The 20,555-nt window shown below is 52.5% G+C and overlaps 7 protein-coding genes across 7 annotated transcripts; 3 read left to right on the forward strand and 4 right to left on the reverse strand.

Moving 5' to 3' along the window:
* Window positions 1-600: 600 nt before the first annotated feature.
* Window positions 601-2,264, forward strand: BDV38DRAFT_283194 (uncharacterized protein; the record flags this gene model as incomplete). Its single annotated transcript, XM_032059993.1, has 2 exons — window positions 601-1,406; window positions 1,460-2,264. 2 exons carry the CDS (start codon window positions 601-603, stop codon window positions 2,262-2,264), a joined length of 1,611 nt encoding a protein of 536 aa, XP_031913417.1.
* Window positions 2,265-3,120: 856 nt separating this feature from the next.
* BDV38DRAFT_283195 (uncharacterized protein) lies at window positions 3,121-3,658 on the forward strand (the record flags this gene model as incomplete). Its single annotated transcript, XM_032059994.1, has 2 exons — window positions 3,121-3,340; window positions 3,411-3,658. The coding sequence occupies 2 exons, from the start codon at window positions 3,121-3,123 to the stop codon at window positions 3,656-3,658; spliced, it is 468 nt and encodes a 155-aa protein (XP_031913418.1).
* A 706-nt stretch (window positions 3,659-4,364) lies between these two features.
* BDV38DRAFT_247169 (uncharacterized protein) lies at window positions 4,365-5,039 on the forward strand. Its single transcript, XM_032054629.1, has one exon. It carries the CDS (start codon window positions 4,465-4,467, stop codon window positions 4,909-4,911), a length of 447 nt encoding a protein of 148 aa, XP_031913419.1. The 5' UTR covers window positions 4,365-4,464; the 3' UTR covers window positions 4,912-5,039.
* A 765-nt stretch (window positions 5,040-5,804) lies between these two features.
* Window positions 5,805-7,805, reverse strand: fmpF (phenol 2-monooxygenase fsqG; the record flags this gene model as incomplete). Its single annotated transcript, XM_032059995.1, has 4 exons — window positions 5,805-6,997; window positions 7,054-7,323; window positions 7,384-7,670; window positions 7,750-7,805. 4 exons carry the CDS (start codon window positions 7,803-7,805, stop codon window positions 5,805-5,807), a joined length of 1,806 nt encoding a protein of 601 aa, XP_031913420.1.
* Window positions 7,806-8,428: 623 nt separating this feature from the next.
* fmpE (nonribosomal peptide synthetase-like enzyme fsqF) lies at window positions 8,429-13,532 on the reverse strand (the record flags this gene model as incomplete). The annotated part of the gene is made up of 5 exons (XM_032057318.1): window positions 8,429-8,500; window positions 8,534-9,417; window positions 9,488-9,711; window positions 9,931-12,830; window positions 13,191-13,532. The coding sequence occupies 5 exons, from the start codon at window positions 13,530-13,532 to the stop codon at window positions 8,429-8,431; spliced, it is 4,422 nt and encodes a 1,473-aa protein (XP_031913421.1).
* Window positions 13,533-13,725: 193 nt separating this feature from the next.
* On the reverse strand, window positions 13,726-18,088 carry fmpD (ABC-type transporter fsqE). Its single transcript, XM_032064093.1, has 4 exons — window positions 16,611-18,088; window positions 15,724-16,558; window positions 14,326-15,669; window positions 13,726-14,268 (listed from the first exon to the last, which is right to left on the reverse strand). Exons 1-4 carry the CDS (start codon window positions 17,914-17,916, stop codon window positions 13,920-13,922), a joined length of 3,834 nt encoding a protein of 1,277 aa, XP_031913422.1. The 5' UTR covers window positions 17,917-18,088; the 3' UTR covers window positions 13,726-13,919.
* On the reverse strand, window positions 17,947-20,240 carry fmpC (ATP-grasp enzyme fsqD; the record flags this gene model as incomplete). The annotated part of the gene is made up of 2 exons (XM_032062174.1): window positions 17,947-19,949; window positions 20,174-20,240. 2 exons carry the CDS (start codon window positions 20,238-20,240, stop codon window positions 18,262-18,264), a joined length of 1,755 nt encoding a protein of 584 aa, XP_031913423.1. The 3' UTR covers window positions 17,947-18,261.
* Window positions 20,241-20,555: the final 315 nt, after the last annotated feature.

Consider the following 20,555-nt stretch of genomic DNA (forward strand, 5'->3'; position numbering starts at 1 on the left):
ATTGAGGATAGAACCTTGGTAACATTCATAACCTGCACGAAGGTTGTCCATCTATGACGAAAACAACGGTTGTCTAGAGCAATCAAACACAGCCGATAAAACATGTATATCCTACGTCATTCAAGAGCGCTTCAAAGAAGATCGAGCATCGAGATAGAGCAACACCATAGCCCCAGAGAGCTGTGGTCAGCAAGGTCTCAGGGATCCCTTCACATTATGTGTACACCAAGTATGCAGATATGGAGGGGCCTATCTCATTATGTTTGTCCTATGAATTCCGAACATTGTATGATAAGGGCTGCCCGGCTGTATGACCCCCAGTAAAACTGTTTTCTGCCTGATGCTAGTTGTTCAAGTCTTGACGTCGAGACTCTCCAGTAAATACAGTTAAAAGCTTCAGATCCCGGGCTTTCTCCGTGTCTACAGTTTTGTCTCGTCTTTTCTTTCTCCCTTTCAACTTGCACTACCATCATCTCTAATCCTAAATCGACAATTGCAACCATAGTATATATATATATATATATATATATATATATTTTATCTTTCTATCTGGTCGCCTCCACAGCCGTCAAATCGGGTGAACCGCAAGAAACACGCAGCATGATATTTACAGTCTTGCCATTCGGTGCGACCAACAGCCAGCAAAGACGACTATACTATCCCCTTCTTTTAGCAGATGTTGTCCGTGATTGCACAGACGCCATTGATGCCCTCACAGTATTTCACAATCTCCTTTCTACCAAAGAGACTATCGGCAATGGGACTACGGGATTCAAAGCATTTGATGGGCATGTGGGAGACACCGCTTGTCATATTCGTGCTGGAATACTACTCGACATATTCGCCTTCTACCGTGAGGATCAGGGCGAGGTGATGGGCTGCAGACGTGGAGAACTATCTATATCTAGTTACATTTCGAACCTCAAACTTACGTGTAACAATGCGCAAATGGCCTGCTCCAGACTAACTTCAGATAATGTCTGTCCTAGCACGTTGGGCTTTGGGCCAAAGCATGACATAATGGAGAATATCATCACCACACTAGGATGGAAGGAACCAAATGATCGTCTGGGTTTGAATGACGCGGTGGACCCGGAGTGGAACGTGGAAGATCCGCAACTCATTATTCGCTACTTGGTTGCAATGTTCGTGCTGGCAAAGTACAAGGAACATTGCAAATTATCGTCGCACAACATCGTAGTGCGTCTTCGCCCGAAGAATGCCGCCGTGTATGGCAATGAGTTGATATCCCCATTCTGGGATCGGAACAACTGCCAATACAAGGAACCGGGCTGTAATCGACTCGACGTCCGGTTTGCTGCCCTCCAGAAGTGGGTTTCCGCGCTTTCCTGCTCCTGGGTCAGAGCTTGGTCGGAAAAGCTTTTCGTCACCCCAGCCACACAAAGGTAATGGGAAGTTCGCGCATCCCAAAATGATATTGATTAACAGGGGAGCCTAGGCTAGTTCGTTCTTCGGTGTTGCAATCCCCAAAGGGCCTTCTTGTTACTGCTACGTATACTGGATTCCTCGTTTGTCGTCAGGTTTGGGCGAAAAGCCAGTGGCCATTGCTGTTAGTAGATCGCCATTTCTGTTCTGGAGGTACACATCGAACATATCCCTTTGTGACTCGTTCGTGTGCATGGCTTAAGGCTGGTACAGGTTATCATTTGAATGCGTACATAGCAACCCTTCAACAACAACCAAAATCGCCATCGGACCGGCGAAGCGATATGGCCATCAATATTGCCTGGCAGATCAGGCCCAAGACGTTCAATGAGCTCCTTACTTATGATAAGGGCAATCAGCCGATGATTTCTATTCTTGGTAACAGTGTCGAGGGTCCATTGGACGATTATACAGCTAGGATTGCCAACATGTCGCCTGACGGCAGTCTTGGGCTTTCTGCGCAGCAGCACCGCGAGGAATTCTGTGGGGAGAATGTAGAGCACAGGAAGAGGTTCCTAGCAACAGACCAAGATAGACTTTCTCTGGCGTTTTTCGCTGATCACAGATGCTACCCTTTCCCCTTGCACGCCTTAGCGGCTGGACATGATGACGGAGAGTATCTACCAAGCTTGATCCGTTCTCTGTCACAGAATGACCCTACCGAAGAACACTTTATCAACTCCAAATTAGAAGTCGATGAACTCGGGGCGGGCAAAGGGTATATGGGGATATTTCGTTGGGAACATATACTAGCGGAAACGCCGGGCAGACTCGCAAATATATTGCAGGACTGGGAGGGGAAGGGAGTTTTTGCTTAGATAGAGGATTTCATTGTAGCATAAAAACGTTTTATTAAGATATACTAAATTATATGTTGACAGGGGCTTCCGTCTGGCGCCCTAAGGCCTGGAAAGTGGGTTCTTCCAGGTCGCTAAGCGGGCCCACAACGCCTAGCAAGTGTGAAATAGCTACCCTAGATACGATAGTCATAAATTCAAGAATCAGTGAGAAATGAGGCACCTTTCCACCATTGAGATTATACATTCATACTAACTTCAAATTATTCACTTTAGGAAGGCCTGGGGATGCCACTGGTTGACCCTCAATTGTCTATCTCACTCGTCTATCTTCTCCGATGGGCTTTTACGTTTCAAAACATGACAACCAACCAGATATCACTGACGGGGTTGAGTTTAGTAGTCTATTAAGAGAATTACTCAATTTTTAAGACCTTATCTAGATGGGGAATGAAACATTGTGAGAACCATGATGGTTAATAAGTAGAGACTAATAGGTTACTCTGATAGTATTGCTCCTCCATAAGGACTGAGACATTGTGAGAACCGTGATAGATTAGGACCTTGATAGACTGATATAGCGCTAAGTGGGGCGAGAAGTACCTTCGTTTGGAAAGTTAGATTAACATAGAGGAAGCGGATAACCGGCACCGTGCTACTGCTATACCTTGTGAGTTCTTCAGATGGTACCGGATTTGTAATAGCAAGAGTTATGGGGAACCACCAGGGCGAGATATTGCTCACAGATCGCCTATATAAAGTCGATGAGGCGCCGTCTCTCCTCACAAAACTCGTATTACCATCACACAGCATCATTATTAGCAACATTCAATCACTCCTCCAATTCTCCATCCCAAGTCGACAACTTTCAGCCAACATGAAGTCCGCCTTCGCCCTGTCCGCCCTCGTCTCAGGTGTGCTTGCCGCCGCCGCTCCATTCCAGCTGGTTATCAGCGGCTCCCAAGCCCGCACCAACGAGCTCAAGGACCGCGCCCTCATCAGCCAAGGGGACGCCTTCATCGTGGCTCCCAAAGGCGAACATGGAATTAACTTCACCGGTGGTGACGGAACTCTAGGCATCCAGAACGGTGACGTTGGTGAGTTCCCTCTTATTTGGGACATGTATCGTTCTTCGATACCAGATTGTCGCTAACTATTGAGTCTCAGTCTACGTTGGTACCGACGGCCATGTCGACCTCAAAAGCACCGACGGTGTCGCTGCTGGTGGTCTGACCCAGGGTTTCACTACGGGCAGCAACAATGCCCTTGAGTGGGCCCAAGGCCAGCTCTTCGCCTGTCCCCACGTATCCCTGTTCGCCGCGGGTCCCCCTACCTACATGCTTTATGCCAGCCGCTCCGGTGCCACTCTTCCCACCGGCTGCATTCAGATCAATCTCACCAAGGTTGCTGTCTAACATTTGCTGCGGCTAGTCTTTTGAGTAGAGGCAGCTGTGGAGCACGATTCGGGTCTATATAGAAAGGTCTAACTGATACATTCGCTTTCAAACTATATTTGTGTGCTTTCTTTCTATGTTCACTTTAGAGCCACTGAGAATCTATGTGATTACTACGCTACCCAAGAACCCTAAACTGGAGGATTATGTAGAATATGAAATAATTAGCAATTCCCCGCTGTCTGAGCGTCTGATTTATGATATATCAATACCAAATAGGTCTAAACAGAGTGAGCTTTTTCAGTGGCACCTACAGTCAGTAGAGAGAAAATATCTATTGCTGATCAACTAGTAATGCCATAGTTCCCGAAAGCCCGTATATATCAAGCTCCTTTCCTTATGTTATAAATGTAAATATAGAGTTGTATGTGTTACTTAATATCATGTCCTATCCAACGGTCTGGACACTTAGTGTACAAGGTATAGAACCGCCTATGCTCCGCGATGAAGTCTCCGACCACTCATGAGCTGAGCTCAACCCACTTCGGGAGCACCATTCTGACTGGATCCCTGTTGAACCACCAAGCCAAGCCATTATCCTTGTAGATACCTGCATTCATGAAAGATGGCAATTGGGCCGAGTGTTGGACCCTCATATAATGCGTGATTTTGTTAATTTCTACCCCTCTCTCTACTCTTCTCTCTCTCTCACCTTCCTCCTCTCCGTCTTCTCCCTATTCCCATTATCTTTTCTCTCCTTTCTTTCTCTCATCTCCTACTCTTATAACTATTATAAAGCTGCAGTTTGGAACCCGACCATTGTGAAAATGAAGTACATGGTGGACTGGCACCCTGAGTACCGAGTTCCAATAGTGGATGGAAGGTTCAGAAACCCGAACACAGGGGAAATAGAGGAAGCAGGGGAGATTCCCTGTTACTCCGGCCCTCCCTCAGTACACACATTATGGGTGAACCTTGAGCTTGAGTCAAACTTTCGGATGTGTGGTGCCGACTTTTGCGCTACTATCGACGAGGTGCTTCTTGCTATTGCCGAACACGTGAAACAAAAGGCCTATACAATTGAAAGCATCAACGGCAGCCCCTACTCGATGACAGTCGTTTGCAGGACCAGCAAGTCGCAGGGTGAAATGTGCGAGTATTTCAACCAGATGCATCGCGATCTCGGGAGAGATGTGTGGGTATCGCCAGAAGACGAGGCTAAGTTTCGCTCTTTCGTGGAGGAAGAACAAATGAAGGACAACCCGAGGTTTTGAGGGCGTTGCCTATGTATCATTAACAGGTGCTTCGCCGATATTGTGGTTGTCTCTATTAATAGCTCCACATTTCCACTGGAGCCTCTTTTGTCTACATAGCAATAATTGACCTCCGAACTTTCCTTTACTGCTACATAATTAAAACGGATCACCATTTATACAAGAATAAATTAGGGCAACTCACGACAAAGCGGGCGCTGTAGCTGCAGGAATTTATGGTTCCTTCATCACGCCATTAACTACAGGAATCCGCCAACTATACAGCCCATTACCTAGATAAGAACTACTTTGCTAGTAATAGTAATGTACTTAATGAGATTGTTGGGGCCAATAATAACGAAAAGAAGCTGCTTTTACAAACACTGGAACAGTTCAAAATAGCGGAACAAGCCAGCCTGCAGTTCATGCAAAGGCTTTACGATACTGATGCTAGGTCATCCAGCAATCCATGAAAAATAGATAAATAACAGTAGGGGCACAGGAATTCACTGCGGATATCTTAGCTCTTCCACAGTACTGAATGCCCCAAAAGAGAGCCTTCGCTGCCTCGTTGCTAGATGACACTAGATCTTATATCTTCAAAATGCTCAATGTAATCTCAGATAGAATGTCCTTGGCATGCAGCCAAAGATTCGTCAACTTACAAGCTGAAGCTTAATCTTAAGGACGTCTAACATAAAGGATGTGGCATACATTCCCTCAAGTATGGACGAAACGCGTTGCTCTGCCTCTGCGCTAGCTGACTACGATTATTGTTTAATGATCAGAGATACATCTTGGTTGAATGCTACTCGTCCTGACCACAAGGGAGTACATTGGTGCGTCGGCTATGAGTGCAGCTGCTGTTTACCTATCTAACCCTCCACCGAATAGTCCGCTTTTTCTTGATTGTATTACAAGTTTGACTGCCTTCCACCTCCAGTAGCCCCCGGACGAGTCCTAGATTTGGGCTTGAGCTCTTTGAAGAAGTCCACCAAAGAACCTGCTTTCTCAAACCCACAAGTTAAACTGATATACCCATCCGGCCTCAACAACACCAACAACCCTTCCTCCTTGCTAATCCCCAACCGCTCATAAACCCGCCCATGACCTTTATGGTAGCTCTCATCGTCCGCATACACACACCAGTAATCCCACCCTTCCTCGTCACTCCAGGGCCGGAAGACTGGGTGTAGATCTAACAATTCCACATACCCTCGCTTCGCGGCATGTATAGTTATGATTTCCAGTCCTGAGCTGGGAGCGAGACTCGAGGCAAGCCATTCACCTAGCTGAATATACCGGGAGAAAGTCACCCCCTGCGAGAGGTCGCCGGGGAAGACGAGCAGCCGGAAGCGCCCGTGACTGGTGAAGCGGTGGTAAGCCTGGATTGGGACGGCGTCGGATTGGTTAACCATCTGGAAGTCTGGGAGGCGTTTTCCCGGTGCTAGCTTAACGGCGCGAGGTTGAGATTTCGTCGACACTGGCCGCACAAGCAGCGACGGCGGATACTGGATGTGAATCCCTGTTGTGAAAGCCTGGCCGGCAAGATATGCATCGAGAAACTCATCATGTGTGATATCCTTCCGGGCAAAGTACTCCAGGTACGCTTTGTCGAAGTCAATGAGCGCCTGTGCCACGGGCCTACGCTCGGACTGGTACGTTGATAAGAGCCCGCGATCAGCCTTCTGCTCTAGGACATAGCGCAGCTTCCATCCAATGTTGTATCCATCCTGGATACTAGTGTTCATCCCTTGTCCCGCCTTAGGCGAGTGCGTGTGGACTGCGTCCCCGGCTAGGAAGATGCGGTCGTATCGTGCAAACTCGTCGGCGACGCGCTGGCCGACGTTGTATGCAGAGGACCAGGGGATCCGACTAGCTTCGAGGGTGTATGGTGCGAGGATTGCTTGAGCGGCCTCGAGAATTTCCTCAGGCGCGATGTTCTGTGCCTTGATGGATGTGTGCCGGGTGCCACCGTCCATGCTGATGTATAGCCGGACAAGTTTATTTTCACGGGGAACGCCCATGACGGTGCCGACCTTCGAATGCACAACGAAGACCTTGCGGATGTCGGGAAAATTGGTTTTCGGGACGAGATTCATGACGCCTGTTCAATTGCATTAGATCTGGAACCGGACGGGACTTCTGAATCTACCTACTCACCCCATGTTGAGTCTGTTAGGTCTCCCGAAAACCCAATCTTGAGATACTTGCGTAGCCAGCTGTGCGCCCCGTCCCCTCCCACCACATATTTCGCGCGTATCGTCTCCCGGATCCCAGTCTCTGTGTTCTGTACCGTCAACGTGCTGGGATATGCCTCGGGATCATCTATCCTCGAGAGATCGGTATGCAAGGCAACAGGCTGTGTATTCCAACTAACCCGGACACTCCCATGTTTATACAAATTCTCCACCATAACGCGCTCAATCTGCCCTAGACCACACAGTCAGTCCATCACCACTTTCCAATCCTCATGTATTTGTCTCAGCCCACCCTGATCAAGTGTAACTTCCCTCGCCTTGCCCAACTCCTCTACACGATCGGGGATCGTCATCGTCCGGCTAATGACTCCGTCCCTCTTTGGATCTGGATTCCACAGCACAATCTCCTCACATGGTTGTGCATCTTTAAGAATTGTATCCCCAATCCCAAAGGAGTCCAGCACCTCCATAGAAATGCTTTTCAGCCCATCTGCACGCCCAACCTGCAACGGGGCCGCCTTGATGTCGATTAATCGCACGCGAAGGCGGCTTCCGTTGAAGGAGTTGGCCGTGGTTAAGCTGTTGCAAGACCGCACGGGGTTAGCTACCTTCCCACTTCTGACTTACTGATAGATGCGGAAAATAAGTTAAGACTGACCCAGCTGGCCCCGCACCAATAATCAAGACGTCGACATCATCCGTTGCGGTGGCCATGGTTTCGTTCCTTGTCTATATCCTTCCAAATGAATTGTACGGTTTTGCTGTGACACGCGAGGCAGTTTACAGCTTAAGCTTAATGAATCTATCAGGTAAACTCGGTGCACCCATCCGACAGCTGCTGTAGGGATAAACGGCTCCTTCAGTGATGCGTTCGGTATAGAGTGGATGAGAGACTCCATGCATTTCGGGCCGATTGTCAGAGCCAGCCGAACCGAACCGGAGCCGAATAGTTCGACTTACGGAGGAGCCTGTAGCAGGCCGGCGAAACAATTACCGAAGCAATGGAACCTTGGGGATCTCTAAACAGTATACAGAGAGGTGGTTCGTATCCACTCGGCCTTTGTCGCGTGGCATGACGTGGAATACCCTAGATGGTTATGAACCATATTCCTCGGACTGAAAATGCAAGTAATCTGGCAGGTAGAACCGGTTCGACAATTTGTCCAGAGATAGTAGTTTATGAATCCTACATTGAATTTTTATGTAGTCAGAGCTTCGTTCAGTTGTACATTGTATATGTGGACATTCCCTGAGTACCCAAACAGACCAAAACAGACACATAGAAACTTCATAATTGGATTCTCGATAGTAGATACCACCTACATCTCGGATAAGACCTAGTTACCAATCTCCCCTTCCCCTCTCAGCCCCTTCAAAACCTCCTCAATCTGCTCACGAAACTCCCTCACCTCATCTACAGTATTATAATGCACAAAACTGACCCTAATCAGCCCCTCCTTCCCACAGTCCAAGACATCATGCGTCGGCCTCGGCGCCCAACAATTCCCACTAACAACCCTAAACCGGCCTTTCTGATTGATTGCATCCACCACAGCAGTCGGCGAGACACCAAGCACCTGGAACGTAATCACTGGCACGCGCTTGGCGGGATCGGAAGACTTTCGACCGAAGATCCGGAATGTATCAGGCCGGGATCGGAGGTATGAGAGGAACACCTCCTGCAGGACAGTTTCCTGCGCGATGATGTTGTCCCACCCGACTTTGTGGATGTACCGGGTGATATGGACAAGGCCCTCCTCCAGCTCGAAGGAGTTAGCCCCGAGTCGAAGCCGCCAGTCAAGGCCTGGCATGGAGCCGAGGAAGAAGTGGGCGATGCCTGTGAGAGCGCGTTTTTGCGTCGCGCGCCGGCCGTACAGTTGTGCCACATGCGGCCCAAAGAGCTTGTACCAACTAAAGCAGTAGAAGTCTACATCTAGCGCCTTAACGTCGATGGGGCGGTGCGGTGCAAAGGCCACCCCATCAACAACGAGCACAGCCCCCGGGATCGCGTGGACGAGATCCGCGACCTGCCGGATAGGATGAATAGTCCCGACGACGTTGGAGACATGGTTGCAGGCCACGATGCGGGTTTTGGGTGTCAGCAGCGGCTTCAGTGTTGATAGGGAAAGGACAGGGTCGTCCCCGTCGGATGCCGGTGGGGCCCACCATTTGATAGCAATGTTCAGGTCTTTGGCTAGAGCTATCCAGGCGGCAGCGCTGGCTTCGTGGCAGAGGTTTGAGACAATGATCTCACAGTCGGCGTTTAACAGGGGTTTTAGGGCTTGGCCTAGAGACCGGAGGAGGAAGGTTGTTGATTGACCGAAGGCTGGGATTGTTAACGACTTGTTAGGCACTCTGAGATGTGGGAGATGGGTCCAGGTGGGGTAGGTACGTACCAATCTCATCAGGCTCAGCATTGATAAATGCAGCTAGCTCTGCGAATTTCTCATCCATGCGCTGCGTCTTTGCTGCGCTGGCTGGGTCGTTGCGGCCGAGCTCGTAGGGGAACGATGTCATGTAGCGTTGTGTGGCTTCAGCAGCTTCGTGGTGCAAGACGGTTCCAGCTGCGTTGTTGAATGGCACAACGCCCTGGTGTAAGGCGGGAAACTCTTTCCTCAGACTTTGTACATCAATTGCATCTTCTACCGGCGCTGCTGCGCTATCTTGCGAGCTTGTTGGTGTCCATACTGCGTTCGGCATACTCAAGAACCCTGCCTTGATGAGGTGGGTAACATTAGCTTCAATGGCGGCTAGGACTCCAGTGCTGGGGGATAGCGGTGCGCCGTCAATGACGCCGACTGGATCATCACTGGCTTCGAGCAGGTACAGCAGTGGGAACAGCGGGTGCTTCTCTCTTTTCTCGGATACGGATTGCTGCACCTTGAGGAGCCACTGGGAGCGGGCGAGCGGTTGCAGGTCGAAACCGAATTGATCGCGCAGTAGAGCCCATAGTGTTTTGAACCGCAGGCCATCCAGCACCTTAGCCACAGATGGAATGTGGTCCTCCAACGCGCTGCGCAGAATCATCCCCGCCACACGCGTGATATCCGAGACGAAGAGCCACCCATCAGCCTCCTCCTCAATGTAAAACCCTATCTCAACGGACGCGGCAACAAGCCGCCAGATAAAGTCCGACTGGCTGGCAACCCCGCGCTCCGCATCGCCAATAATAAATCCCGGCTTGACAATCCTCACATGTCGAGCCTTAGCGCTCTGCTGGTTCGCAAAGCGGCGGACAACCTGTTCCGCCACAGCCTTGGAGCGAGAATACCCTGACCCACGCAACGCCTTGCTTGTATTCTTCTCGTCACTTCCCTCATCAAAGCCTAGCTGGGTGCCCCCAGAGACAAAGACGAAGCTGTGTAGGGGCTCGTCACGGCCATGCACCGCCTTGAGAAGCTCGACTGTCGGCGAGACATTGGTTTTCTTCAGGGCCTCGTAGTCCTGGCTGTAGTGGACTTTGGCGCCATTATGGATGATGACGTCGATGGATGGGGAGGTCTTGCCTTGAAGCATCTGCCAGCGCGAAGAATCCAGGCCGAGTTGGGGCTGAGCGAGATCACCCTGCCAGACATGCAGGCGCGGACTGTAGCTAGACTGCCACCATCCAGCTGTGATGGCCTTTTGGATGAGGCGATCTTCAGCCTGGGCCTCTGAGGGTGCGCGGACCAAGGCATAGACGTGCGCAGTCGAGAGGGCGAGGAGTTGCCGTAGGATTTCAATACCAAGGAAGCCCGTCGCGCCCGTCAGAAAAACTCTACTTGCATTTACTTCAAGGGATTGAAGTCCCGGGCCAGAGCCAGTTGATCTTAACGGAATCTGCACGTTCCGCGCTGGACCGGCTCCCCCATGCCTACGGCGGATAGTCATATTGGCATCAATGACATCGGAAATTGACCGCACCGTGGCTCTTGAGCTCAAGAGATCTTTCATGGGCACTTGGAATCCAAACAACCCAGTCAACCGCATGGACAGCGACATGATCTGGACCGAGTCGATCCCACCATCCTGTAGGTTGAAGTCCCGGCCCTCGTACTTCCGCCGACGGGCGATAACATCGCCCGCGACAATGTCAGCATACTCCCGCGCAATGACTTGCGCGGTCGACTCATGAGGCCGTAACTCGAATTCTCCAGTTTCTATCTCCTGCACCGCGGCGGTGTGTGACGAAGGACTACTCTGTAGCCCGGAGAGCCATTTGGCGACGAGTGACCGGTCCAGCTTCATCGAGCTGTTATGCGGCAATGCATCCACAACCAGCAGCTCATTAGGAATCATGAACTCTGGCAACCGGGAGGCCAAGGACTCTCTTACGGCTGCGAGTGTAAGAGTCGAATTGGGACGTACTGAAAGCGGTTGCCCAACTCCCAAGCTACCGCTGGCCTTCCCCTGCTGCACGACCGCCACCAACCGGTCCTTGAAATATCCCTCCTTAGCCAGCGTCACCAGACAACCATCCACTCCTGGCAAACTACCCAGGTGGTATTCAATCTCACGCAGCTCAATCCTTTGCCCATGATACTTCACCTGGTCGTCTATTCTTCCCACAAACTCGAACCGCCCATCGAGCGTGTCAATGCTGTAGCGGAGGAGATCGCCCGTGCGATAAAACCGCCTGACGGGCGTCGTAAGGTCATATGCCCACGGCGGGTTCTCAATGACGGCATCCTTAGTCTTGGCCGTGTCGTTGAGGTATTCCCGGAGCAGGCTCGGCCCGCCCACCACGAGCTCCCCGACGGCTCCCAGTGGGACGAGTTGGGTCGGGTCCTGCGGGCTCACGAGCACACAGACGGAGTTGTCAAGCGCATAGCCCAGAATCTCTGGTCTTTCAGCTAGCCCAGCAGCCACACAAGGTCCCGTCTCAGCGGGTCCGTACCCCTGGTATAGGGTAACGCGATTGGCGTTTTCCCATTTGGTAACCACCTCTTCGCGGAGTGCTTCGCCTCCGAAGATTAGGGTCCTGAGAGTCGGGAAGCTTATCGGGTTGAGGAGATTGGCTAGGGTCGGTGTGATGAGAGCCAGGGAGACCTCAAACTCTGAGCAGAATTTGACTAGGTTGAACCGCCGGTCTTCCTCGCTAGGGATACACACGCAGCCGTTGAAGGTCAGTGTGGTAAAGATATCCGTCATGAAGATGTCCCAGGTCGAGGCAGCAAACTGCAACGTTCGAGCCCCGTGGTACTGGAAGGCTCGACCCTCGGCTACCATACGCGTAGCTACGGCACCATGCTGGATGACGATTCCTTTGGGCTTACCGGTGGATCCTGACGTAAAGATTATAACTGCTGGATCCTGGGTGTGCACTGTCGGAAGGAATGTGTCTTCGAATCCAGGGCCCGTATCCGTGCGCACAGTATCCGACGAGATAGGGATTATTTCGACGAGGTTTAAAAGGCTCGCGTTTGAGGCTTGCGTGGTAGATGTGAGGACTATCGTTGCCCTAGTCTCTCGGAGGATCTCCCTCGCCCGAGACGGCGGCTGCGCGGGATCAATCGAGACGACGGCAGCGCCAGCCTTGAGGATGCCCAGAATTGCTACAACCATCCACACGCTCTTCTCAAAGATGAATGGAACTGGCTTACCACGGCTGATTCCCCGGCGCAGGAGCTGCCTAGCCACAATGCTGGAAAGACGGTCGAGCTCCGCGTAGGTGAACTGTCCATCCCAGCCGTGTACGGCGGGCGCGTGGGGGGTTGCACGTGCGGATTCGAGGAAGAGGCCGTGGAGAGATTGTCGTGCCTCGAATAGCGGAACAGGAATAAAGGAAGCGATAGCTCGCTGGTCTGCTTTGCTGATGGCTATGTGTCGCTGAGACATTCCCGGATCCGCGGTGCGGACTCCGGTATGAATTTCCAGCAGAGTCGCCCATAGCGCCGATGCGAACTTCGGAGGTACGCTGCGCTGAACAGTGTAAAGGCGGAGATCTCCGCCACCTTCTTGCGACCAGTGCAGGAGGTAGCTGAACCCAGACTCGCTTGTATTGCTGATGTGATAGGTATTGTTGAAATTGAGCGCGGTATTGACGCGGTCGCCATGTTGAGAAGAGATGAAAGGGACTGACTGTAACTGGGGCCCTGTACTTGACCATCGCGAGACGACCAGCTTTGCTCCTGTGGCTTGGCCAATGACTGCAAAGGCGACTGTGTCCGATACCGCGTATTGGTGAAGCAGGATTGCCCAGGCCGTGGTTAGGACTTCGTGTGTTTCGTGCACCGATCCCCTTGTGTCCAGCGATCCGTAGGGGAGAGATTTTGCCAGACCGGGGCGCGCATTCGGTTTGGATTTGTTCGTCAAGACTGGCAGATGCGTAGAAGGGATGTTGAGACTGGAGGTATTGATGGAGCTGGACACATCGGGAGGACCAGTATTCTTGATGTCGGAGAATGCATTCTCGACGTCGTCGTCCACTTCTGCATTGTAATCCGGATTGTATATCACCATATTGGGCAGGAATAGGAGATGATTACCGTGTATTCTTCACGTTCTGGAGGCATCCTGACCCGTTGGCCTAAGTATATGAACTACCGGATTCGGCCTGAGCCCCAGACTGATATCGGTGTTCGGGGAGACTTTCGGCTGCTCCACTCGGAGGCTTCGGACAATACCTGCAGCTGTGACGAGCTATTGGATCCCAACAGAGCTATCCACTGTCATACACAATAGTAGGATGAGGGAACGAGATGGTACAGGGCACTGGGTATTGCTAGACAGACATCAGAAGGCCATTTGCTTCGGCAACTACATTCTCCTATAACATTATCGTCTCGGGATACACACCTCAATCGTAATGTATATATATAATTGCCTATCTAAGCAAATATTTAATGCTCAGTTCAAATTCTGCATCCCAACCATCTCCCAGTAAACCCCCCTCTTCCCCATAAGCGCTTCATGACTGCCTAATTCCACCAACCTTCCCTGCTCCAAAACTCCAATAACATCCGCGCTCTGCACCGTACTCAGCCGATGCGCAACCATAATCGTCGTCCGGTCCTGCCGGATCCGATCCATAACTGCCTGCACAAGGGCTTCGGAGTGCGCGTCCAGCGCTGAGGTTGCCTCGTCTAGTAAAAGCACCTTGGGGTGCCGGAGGAATGCTCGCGCCAAGGCAATGCGCTGCTTTTGGCCGCCGCTCAACATGCTTCCGCCGGTGCCTACTATTGTTGATAGGCCGTTGCTGGATTGTAGTTAGGTTGGTGAGAATGAAGTTGAACGCCTGGGGCAGTGGACTCACGGGAGAGACTGTACAAAGTCCAGAATGTTCGCCTGCCCACACGCCTCGAGAATCCTCTCCTCACTTACCTCCTGCCCCGCCAATCCAACCGCAACATTCTCTCGTATCGTGCCCGAAAAGACTACATTCTCCTGACTCACCAGACTCAGGTCTCGGCGGTGCTCATCTACATCCCGAGATCTGATGTCTCGCCCATCGATAAGAATCCTCCCTGCATCGGGCTCGTAGAACCGCTCTAGCAGCGAAACGGTTGTACTCTTGCCGCTACCGCTGTGACCGACTAATGCTAGGGTCTGGCCGGGTTCAACGGTGATGGTGAGGTTATCTAGCGCTGCTCGCCCAGGTCGGGAAGGGTAAGTGAAAGAGACGTTTTGAAACTCGATACGGACTGCCTTTGCGCCCTTATTCTTCTCCGACCTGTCATTCTGCTCAGGCGCACGGGTAGCTGGATCCGGCTGCATCTTGTTAATCGTAGGCCTAAGCTCCATAATACCTCTCAAGTCCTTCGCCGCATGCATCGCCTTACTAGCCTCAGGTGCAAAAGTAAAGATACTCCCCGCAATCTGGCTGCCCGAAATCAGCGCCACGAAGCAAATATACATCTGAAAGGTCGAGTACTCGTGATTAGCGATCAGAGTACCCCCATACCAGAACGCCAGCGCCGCACACATGTACACAATCGACGCCGAGGCCGCGTACAGTGCTGAAGCAACCAAGATGGATCGCAGCGATTTCGCGCCCTGAGCTTCCAGAATTCCCTCGTAGCGGGCTAGGGCTCGTTCCTCGATTCCTAGTGATGCAACTGTGCGGACTGTGCGGACGAGCTCACCGGCATACGAGGCTGCTTCGAGGCCGCTCTGTCGGACTTTACTGTCGAAGGTTGAGAGGACTTGGAGGCGGAGCCAACCGCACGCCACGACGACGGGGATAGTCGCTGTGCACACGAGGGCTAGCTTCCAGCCGATGGCGAGGGAGAGGACGATCCCTGCGACAATTGTCGAGACGAATGTCAGTATCCCGCCAAGGACAGGCCCGCCCATGCCAGCGAGATCGTTGGTGGTTTTTGAGAGGACACTGGACAATGCGCTGGGGGAGTTTATTTGTACATCAAAGAAGGCCATGTCCTGGATTAGGATTGCGCGGAAGCAGATTTCGCGGACGCGTTGGGCGAGCTTTTGGGTTGCAAGGGAAAGGGCGATTTCAACGCCGAGCCAGAAGATGAAGGTTGTGCCGGTGAGCATCACATACAGGCCCGACCAGAAGTTCACTTCGCTGCGGAGCTGGTGGTATTGGGAGGAGGGGAGGCCGATGACGGCGAGGATTTTCGCGAAAAAGACGGATTGCCTGGAGGATAGATAGGTAGTGAGTTTGGAAAATGACTGGATAAAGAGGACCTACACTGGGATCGTCAGGCCCGCTAGAATGGCATTGGATAGACCGAAGAGCAGAATCTTCCAGTCGCGCTTGCTTAAGTGTGCGATGAAGCTAATAGTTTGTAGAGCACTGAGCCCATGAGTGCCCTTTGTTTCCTGCTCTGTCGGCGAGGTCTGTGGGGCAATTTCTTCCTTTATCGTCGCTTTCTCGTCGATATAAGACACAGCAGCTCCATCCAAGTGCGAGTCCGCTTCATCGACGGACAGCTCGGCGTTCTCCGTGCTTTCAGCCTCCACAAGCTGCTGCTTTCGTACCAAAGCAGCATACACGCCGTCCTGCGCGATGAGTGCCTCGTGTACCCCTTCTTCCACCACCCTGCCCTGTTCCAGCACAATAATATGGTCCACGTTCCGGATTGTCGAAAGCCGGTGTGCAACAATTATAGTGGTGCGATTCTCCGATGCCGCATCCAAGGCTCGCTGGACCGCAGCCTCCGATTTCGAATCAAGGGCAGCCGTGGCCTCATCCAGAAGCAGAATCCTAGGGTTCTTGATCAGGGCCCGAGCAATTGCAACACGCTGTCTCTGACCTCCGGACAGCTGCAGGCCTTTTTCTCCGACTGGGGTATGATAGCCGTCCGGCAATGCGGCGATGAAGTTGTGGGCATCGGCCATTTTTGCTGCTTGGATGGCGCGCTCTTGTTGCTCGGCTGGGGACAGCTGGCCGAGCATGTCTGAAGCTCCGTATAGGATATTCTCGAGGATTGTCCCGTTGAAGAGGACGGGCATTTGATCCACCAGGGCGATCTGGCTACGGAGCCAGCGGAGGCTGAGAGATTGAATGTCGCGTCCGTCCAGTACTAAAACAGTCAGAATGAGTATGACGGACTACGATAGACGAAAAGCACTTACGAACTGCTCCGCTTGTCGGCTCGTAGAACCGCTCCAACAGCCCGAATACACTGCTCTTTCCACTTCCAGACGAGCCTACAATCGCCGTCTTCTTCATCGCGCCACACCTCAGCGACAGCCCCCGAAGAATATCTACCTCCTCTCGAGAGGGATAGACCAGCCCAACGTTATCGAACAGAATCTCGCCCTGCACGCCCTCCAGCTGCTCTCCCTCTGCCGCCAGAGGATCCTGCGGCGACCGCCTCGCAATAGCCTCAAGAACCTTGCCCGTAATCGCGATCCCGGAAAGCAACGCCTGCGCCGACGGCGCAATGCGAATAATCGCAAACGACCCAATCGTAACCGCCAGGGTCGTTGAACTCACTTCGGCAATGGTCATCTCTCCACGAACAAGGTAAATCGAACCAGCCCAGAACGCAAGCGCATAGATGAGATTCGGCATCGCGTTCATCCACGCAATCATCACAGCAACCATATTTTCCGCCTTGCGGTCTGCCCTCCCGGCCTGGTCTAACACTTCCCGATACCGGTTGGACAGCAGAGACTGGATACTAAATGCCGTGACATGCTTGATCGCCCCGACGGCCTCCTCAACCACCCCCGCCGCTTGGGTATACAACTCCATAGCCCGCCTGTGGTGCTTCACCATATACGCGCCCCCGAGACTCTCCGTGACTATCATGACCACGAAAAACGGGCTGATGATTAATGCGGTCTTCCAGTACATTATAAAGGCGACCACGAACGCCGCACAGAACGTCGCGAGCGCCGTGAGCATCACCGCCAGTTTACTCGTAACCGCCTCCTGCACAGTCCCCATGTCCGACATGATCCGGCTGGTGATCTCACCTGGGCCCAGGGTATCAAAAAAGGCCATATTCTGCCGCAGGATGGCGGACAGGTACGCTGTCCGCAGGGCACGAGCAATACGGTCACCGGCATAGTAGAACCCGACCGTCGCGACGTAGGTAAGCACAAACAGCGCGATACTGAGATAGACATAGTACAGCGAGAACGTGGCGATTTTAGAGCGGAGCTCGGACGCCTCGACAGTGCCGGCCTCAAAGCCGTCAAAGACGCTGACTAGGAGACCGTAGATGACAGGCACGAGTGGGTTCAGGGCGCCTGCTAGGATTGCGCAGATGGAACTCACGGACAGAATAATTCGGTCTGAGCGGGCCGCATACGTTAAAACATTGTTTTTGGGTGTCGTTCCATTATCTAGGCCGTGGAGCTGACGGTCTAGGATAACGCGCTGGCGCTCGCGCCCGGACTCGTCCTGCTGGGAGGCTATACAGGAGGACATGGCGTGGGTAGACGGACAAGTATGAGAGAGGGGCGGGGAATTAGCGGTTTCATCCGCGAACGAGAGCTGCTTGCTAGCCTTTAAGTGGCTGAACTAGGGTCACAGATTGCGTGATAAGCGCTGAACCTATTGGGAGGCTCTGTATTATTATCTGTTACTACTATGCTACCTAAATGTATAGCTAGGGGTCAGGTCTTCGGTCCGAATGTAACATCGGCCCTAACTCCAAATCCCGACACTGCACGTCCAAGCCTCTCACTCAAACACACAGAGCTTTCATGGATTGTATCCAGGTAACTAATGGTTCAAGACATAGGTAGCAACCATTCCTACTCACCATTGTCCCTAAACAAAAGAATACCTAACCTCCTCCCTCACCTCCCTCGCCAACCTCAACGCCTCGGCCCGTCCCACACGCGAAAACACATTGAAATATGCCAAAAACGTATGCTTCCCTGTACTTGGATGCCTCACTTTCTCCCCGCGTTTCACAAGAGTCGCACACCGACTGATATTCCGCCCCAAATCTGGTCGGCGCGCAATCAAGTCCGCGCAGATATCGTCGCTGTCGAAGATCCCCTCTCTTTCGGTGGAGAAGTCCGCCGGGATGAAAACCATGATTGCTGTGTATTGGGGCCCAGATTTGTAAGGAACCGCGAGGGCGCGAGCCCGGGGTTTGTCGTTTACGCCTAGGATAGCAGCCAGGGCCCAGTAGTCGATGCCGTAGGTGGATTCGATGATGTGTGAGCCGGTCATGCCGAGCGGGCGGGGGTTTATCTCGATTAGCCAGGTTGAAGGCTGACGGGACCCAGAGACATCGTTGCGCTGCTGCAGGTCGATGATGCCGTTAGTTTCACGGTAGTCCATCGTTGAGTTCTCGACTCGGCCTTCTAGGTGCATGACCCCGTTCCGAATCCCCAGGGACGACAGCGTGCCTGCAAAGCTGGTAATGAGAAAATCCAGTTCTTCCTCCGGAAGGGCAGAAGGGTAGACGCTATTCAGCTCGTGGAAGTTTGTTAGTGAGCCTACTGTCGGCCCGTTAATGTCGGCGGACTTAGGAAGGTCGTCGCAGACCTCTGCGAAAAGAATTTCACCATCTAGAAGGACTAGATTGACATCTACTTCGGGACCGGAGCAGTACCGCTCTATTACGAACTCAGTGCCGTGGCGCAAGGTATCAATGGACTTAATGGCAGCTGGGAGCGCATCGGGCGTGTCGACTCGGGATACACCTTCAGAGCTCCAGCCGTCGCATGGCTTGATAATAAGCGGATAGGGGAGATCCACCTTCTCTGCGATGGAGAGTGCTTCATCAAGACTGCTTGCAGAGTATGCCTGGTGGCCCACATACTTGCTCGTGAGAAACTTATTCGTCGCGATGCGGAGCGAGTCCGGCGGTGCTGTCTGCAACCCAAGCACCGGCGCGATCTGCGCAATGTAGTACCAGAACGAGTCCGCGAATGTCACGATCCCATCTACGGGCTTCCCATACGCCCGCAGCGAGGCCAGGATGTGGCTCCCTACGTCGGGTTCCGGCGGGTTCGTCAGGCGCGTCGGAATGAATGCCTCACGCCAGTGGGTCTGTGCCGGATCCTCGAGCCAGTGTCCTGCATTCTCTAGCACCACTACGTTGATGCCTAGCTCACGCGCGGCGCGGTAGAATCCGAGCCCATCTTGAGGATGGGCGCTGTTGGCGTCGACTAGCGCCAGAGTCTTGCGTTGGGGGGTGCCGGGTTGGATCCAGGGGAAGGAGAGTCTGTTGTCTAGGTCTGACTCGATCGCGTCGCTTCCCGGTGTGCTATCAGGGTAGAGAATTAGGCCGGCGGTGGCAGCCGAAATGAGTGTTGGCAAGTCCGTTGAACTCGAAAGTGAAACAGGTTGCCCGTTGTAGGTTTGTAGTGGCTGGGCGAAGGAAATAGCCGACTCGATGTGCTGTGAGTCGTGGAGTCGTAGTGGGATGATATTCGAGCGGATGATGTATCCGCTGTGTAGTGGGACAATCAGCTTCACAGCGCGTTTCCCTGACGCGCTTGCTGCGCGAAGAGTCTCCCAAAGAAACTGCAGTGCTGCTGCAGAGCCTAGAGTAGATGCTGTGATCTCCGCCGGCGCTTCGTCATTGCACACTTGATAGATGTAGACATCTTCGGGGGCGGCGAGGACACCGGCCGTCTGAGAGGCATAGCCCTCCCATAGCAAGAGGTCAATGGACTGCCAGGTTCGCTCGGTGTTGGGGACATCTAGAAGAGACCACCCGTACTCCCGGACGAGACCTGTGAAGCGTTAGCAGGGTCCATTTCAGGCTGTGGTGCGTAGCTTAACCTCATCTTTCTTCGACCGGACTTGGACTCTGTGAGAGGTGGGCATGGTATATATAGTAGTAGTATAGTAGTATCTGATGGATCAAGAATGCAGACAGTGGCGAGATGGTTACGACAGGGCAATGTTGCCTTGATGACTTGTATCTTACGACCTGATACCCCATGGCTTTATTCCGACGAGCTCGTCATCAATGAAACGCCGAGGTTACCCGAGACCTCATCCCTAATAATACTCGAACTAAGGCGCTTTTCGGACCGAATGTCAGAGCCCGAATTTCGGTCCGAAATTAATTTTAGGTAGGCTTTCAATTGGCCAGGCAT

This window comes from Aspergillus pseudotamarii (genome assembly GCF_009193445.1).
Source record: "Aspergillus pseudotamarii strain CBS 117625 unplaced genomic scaffold BDV38scaffold_28, whole genome shotgun sequence".
Lineage (NCBI taxonomy): Eukaryota > Fungi > Ascomycota > Eurotiomycetes > Eurotiales > Aspergillaceae > Aspergillus > Aspergillus pseudotamarii.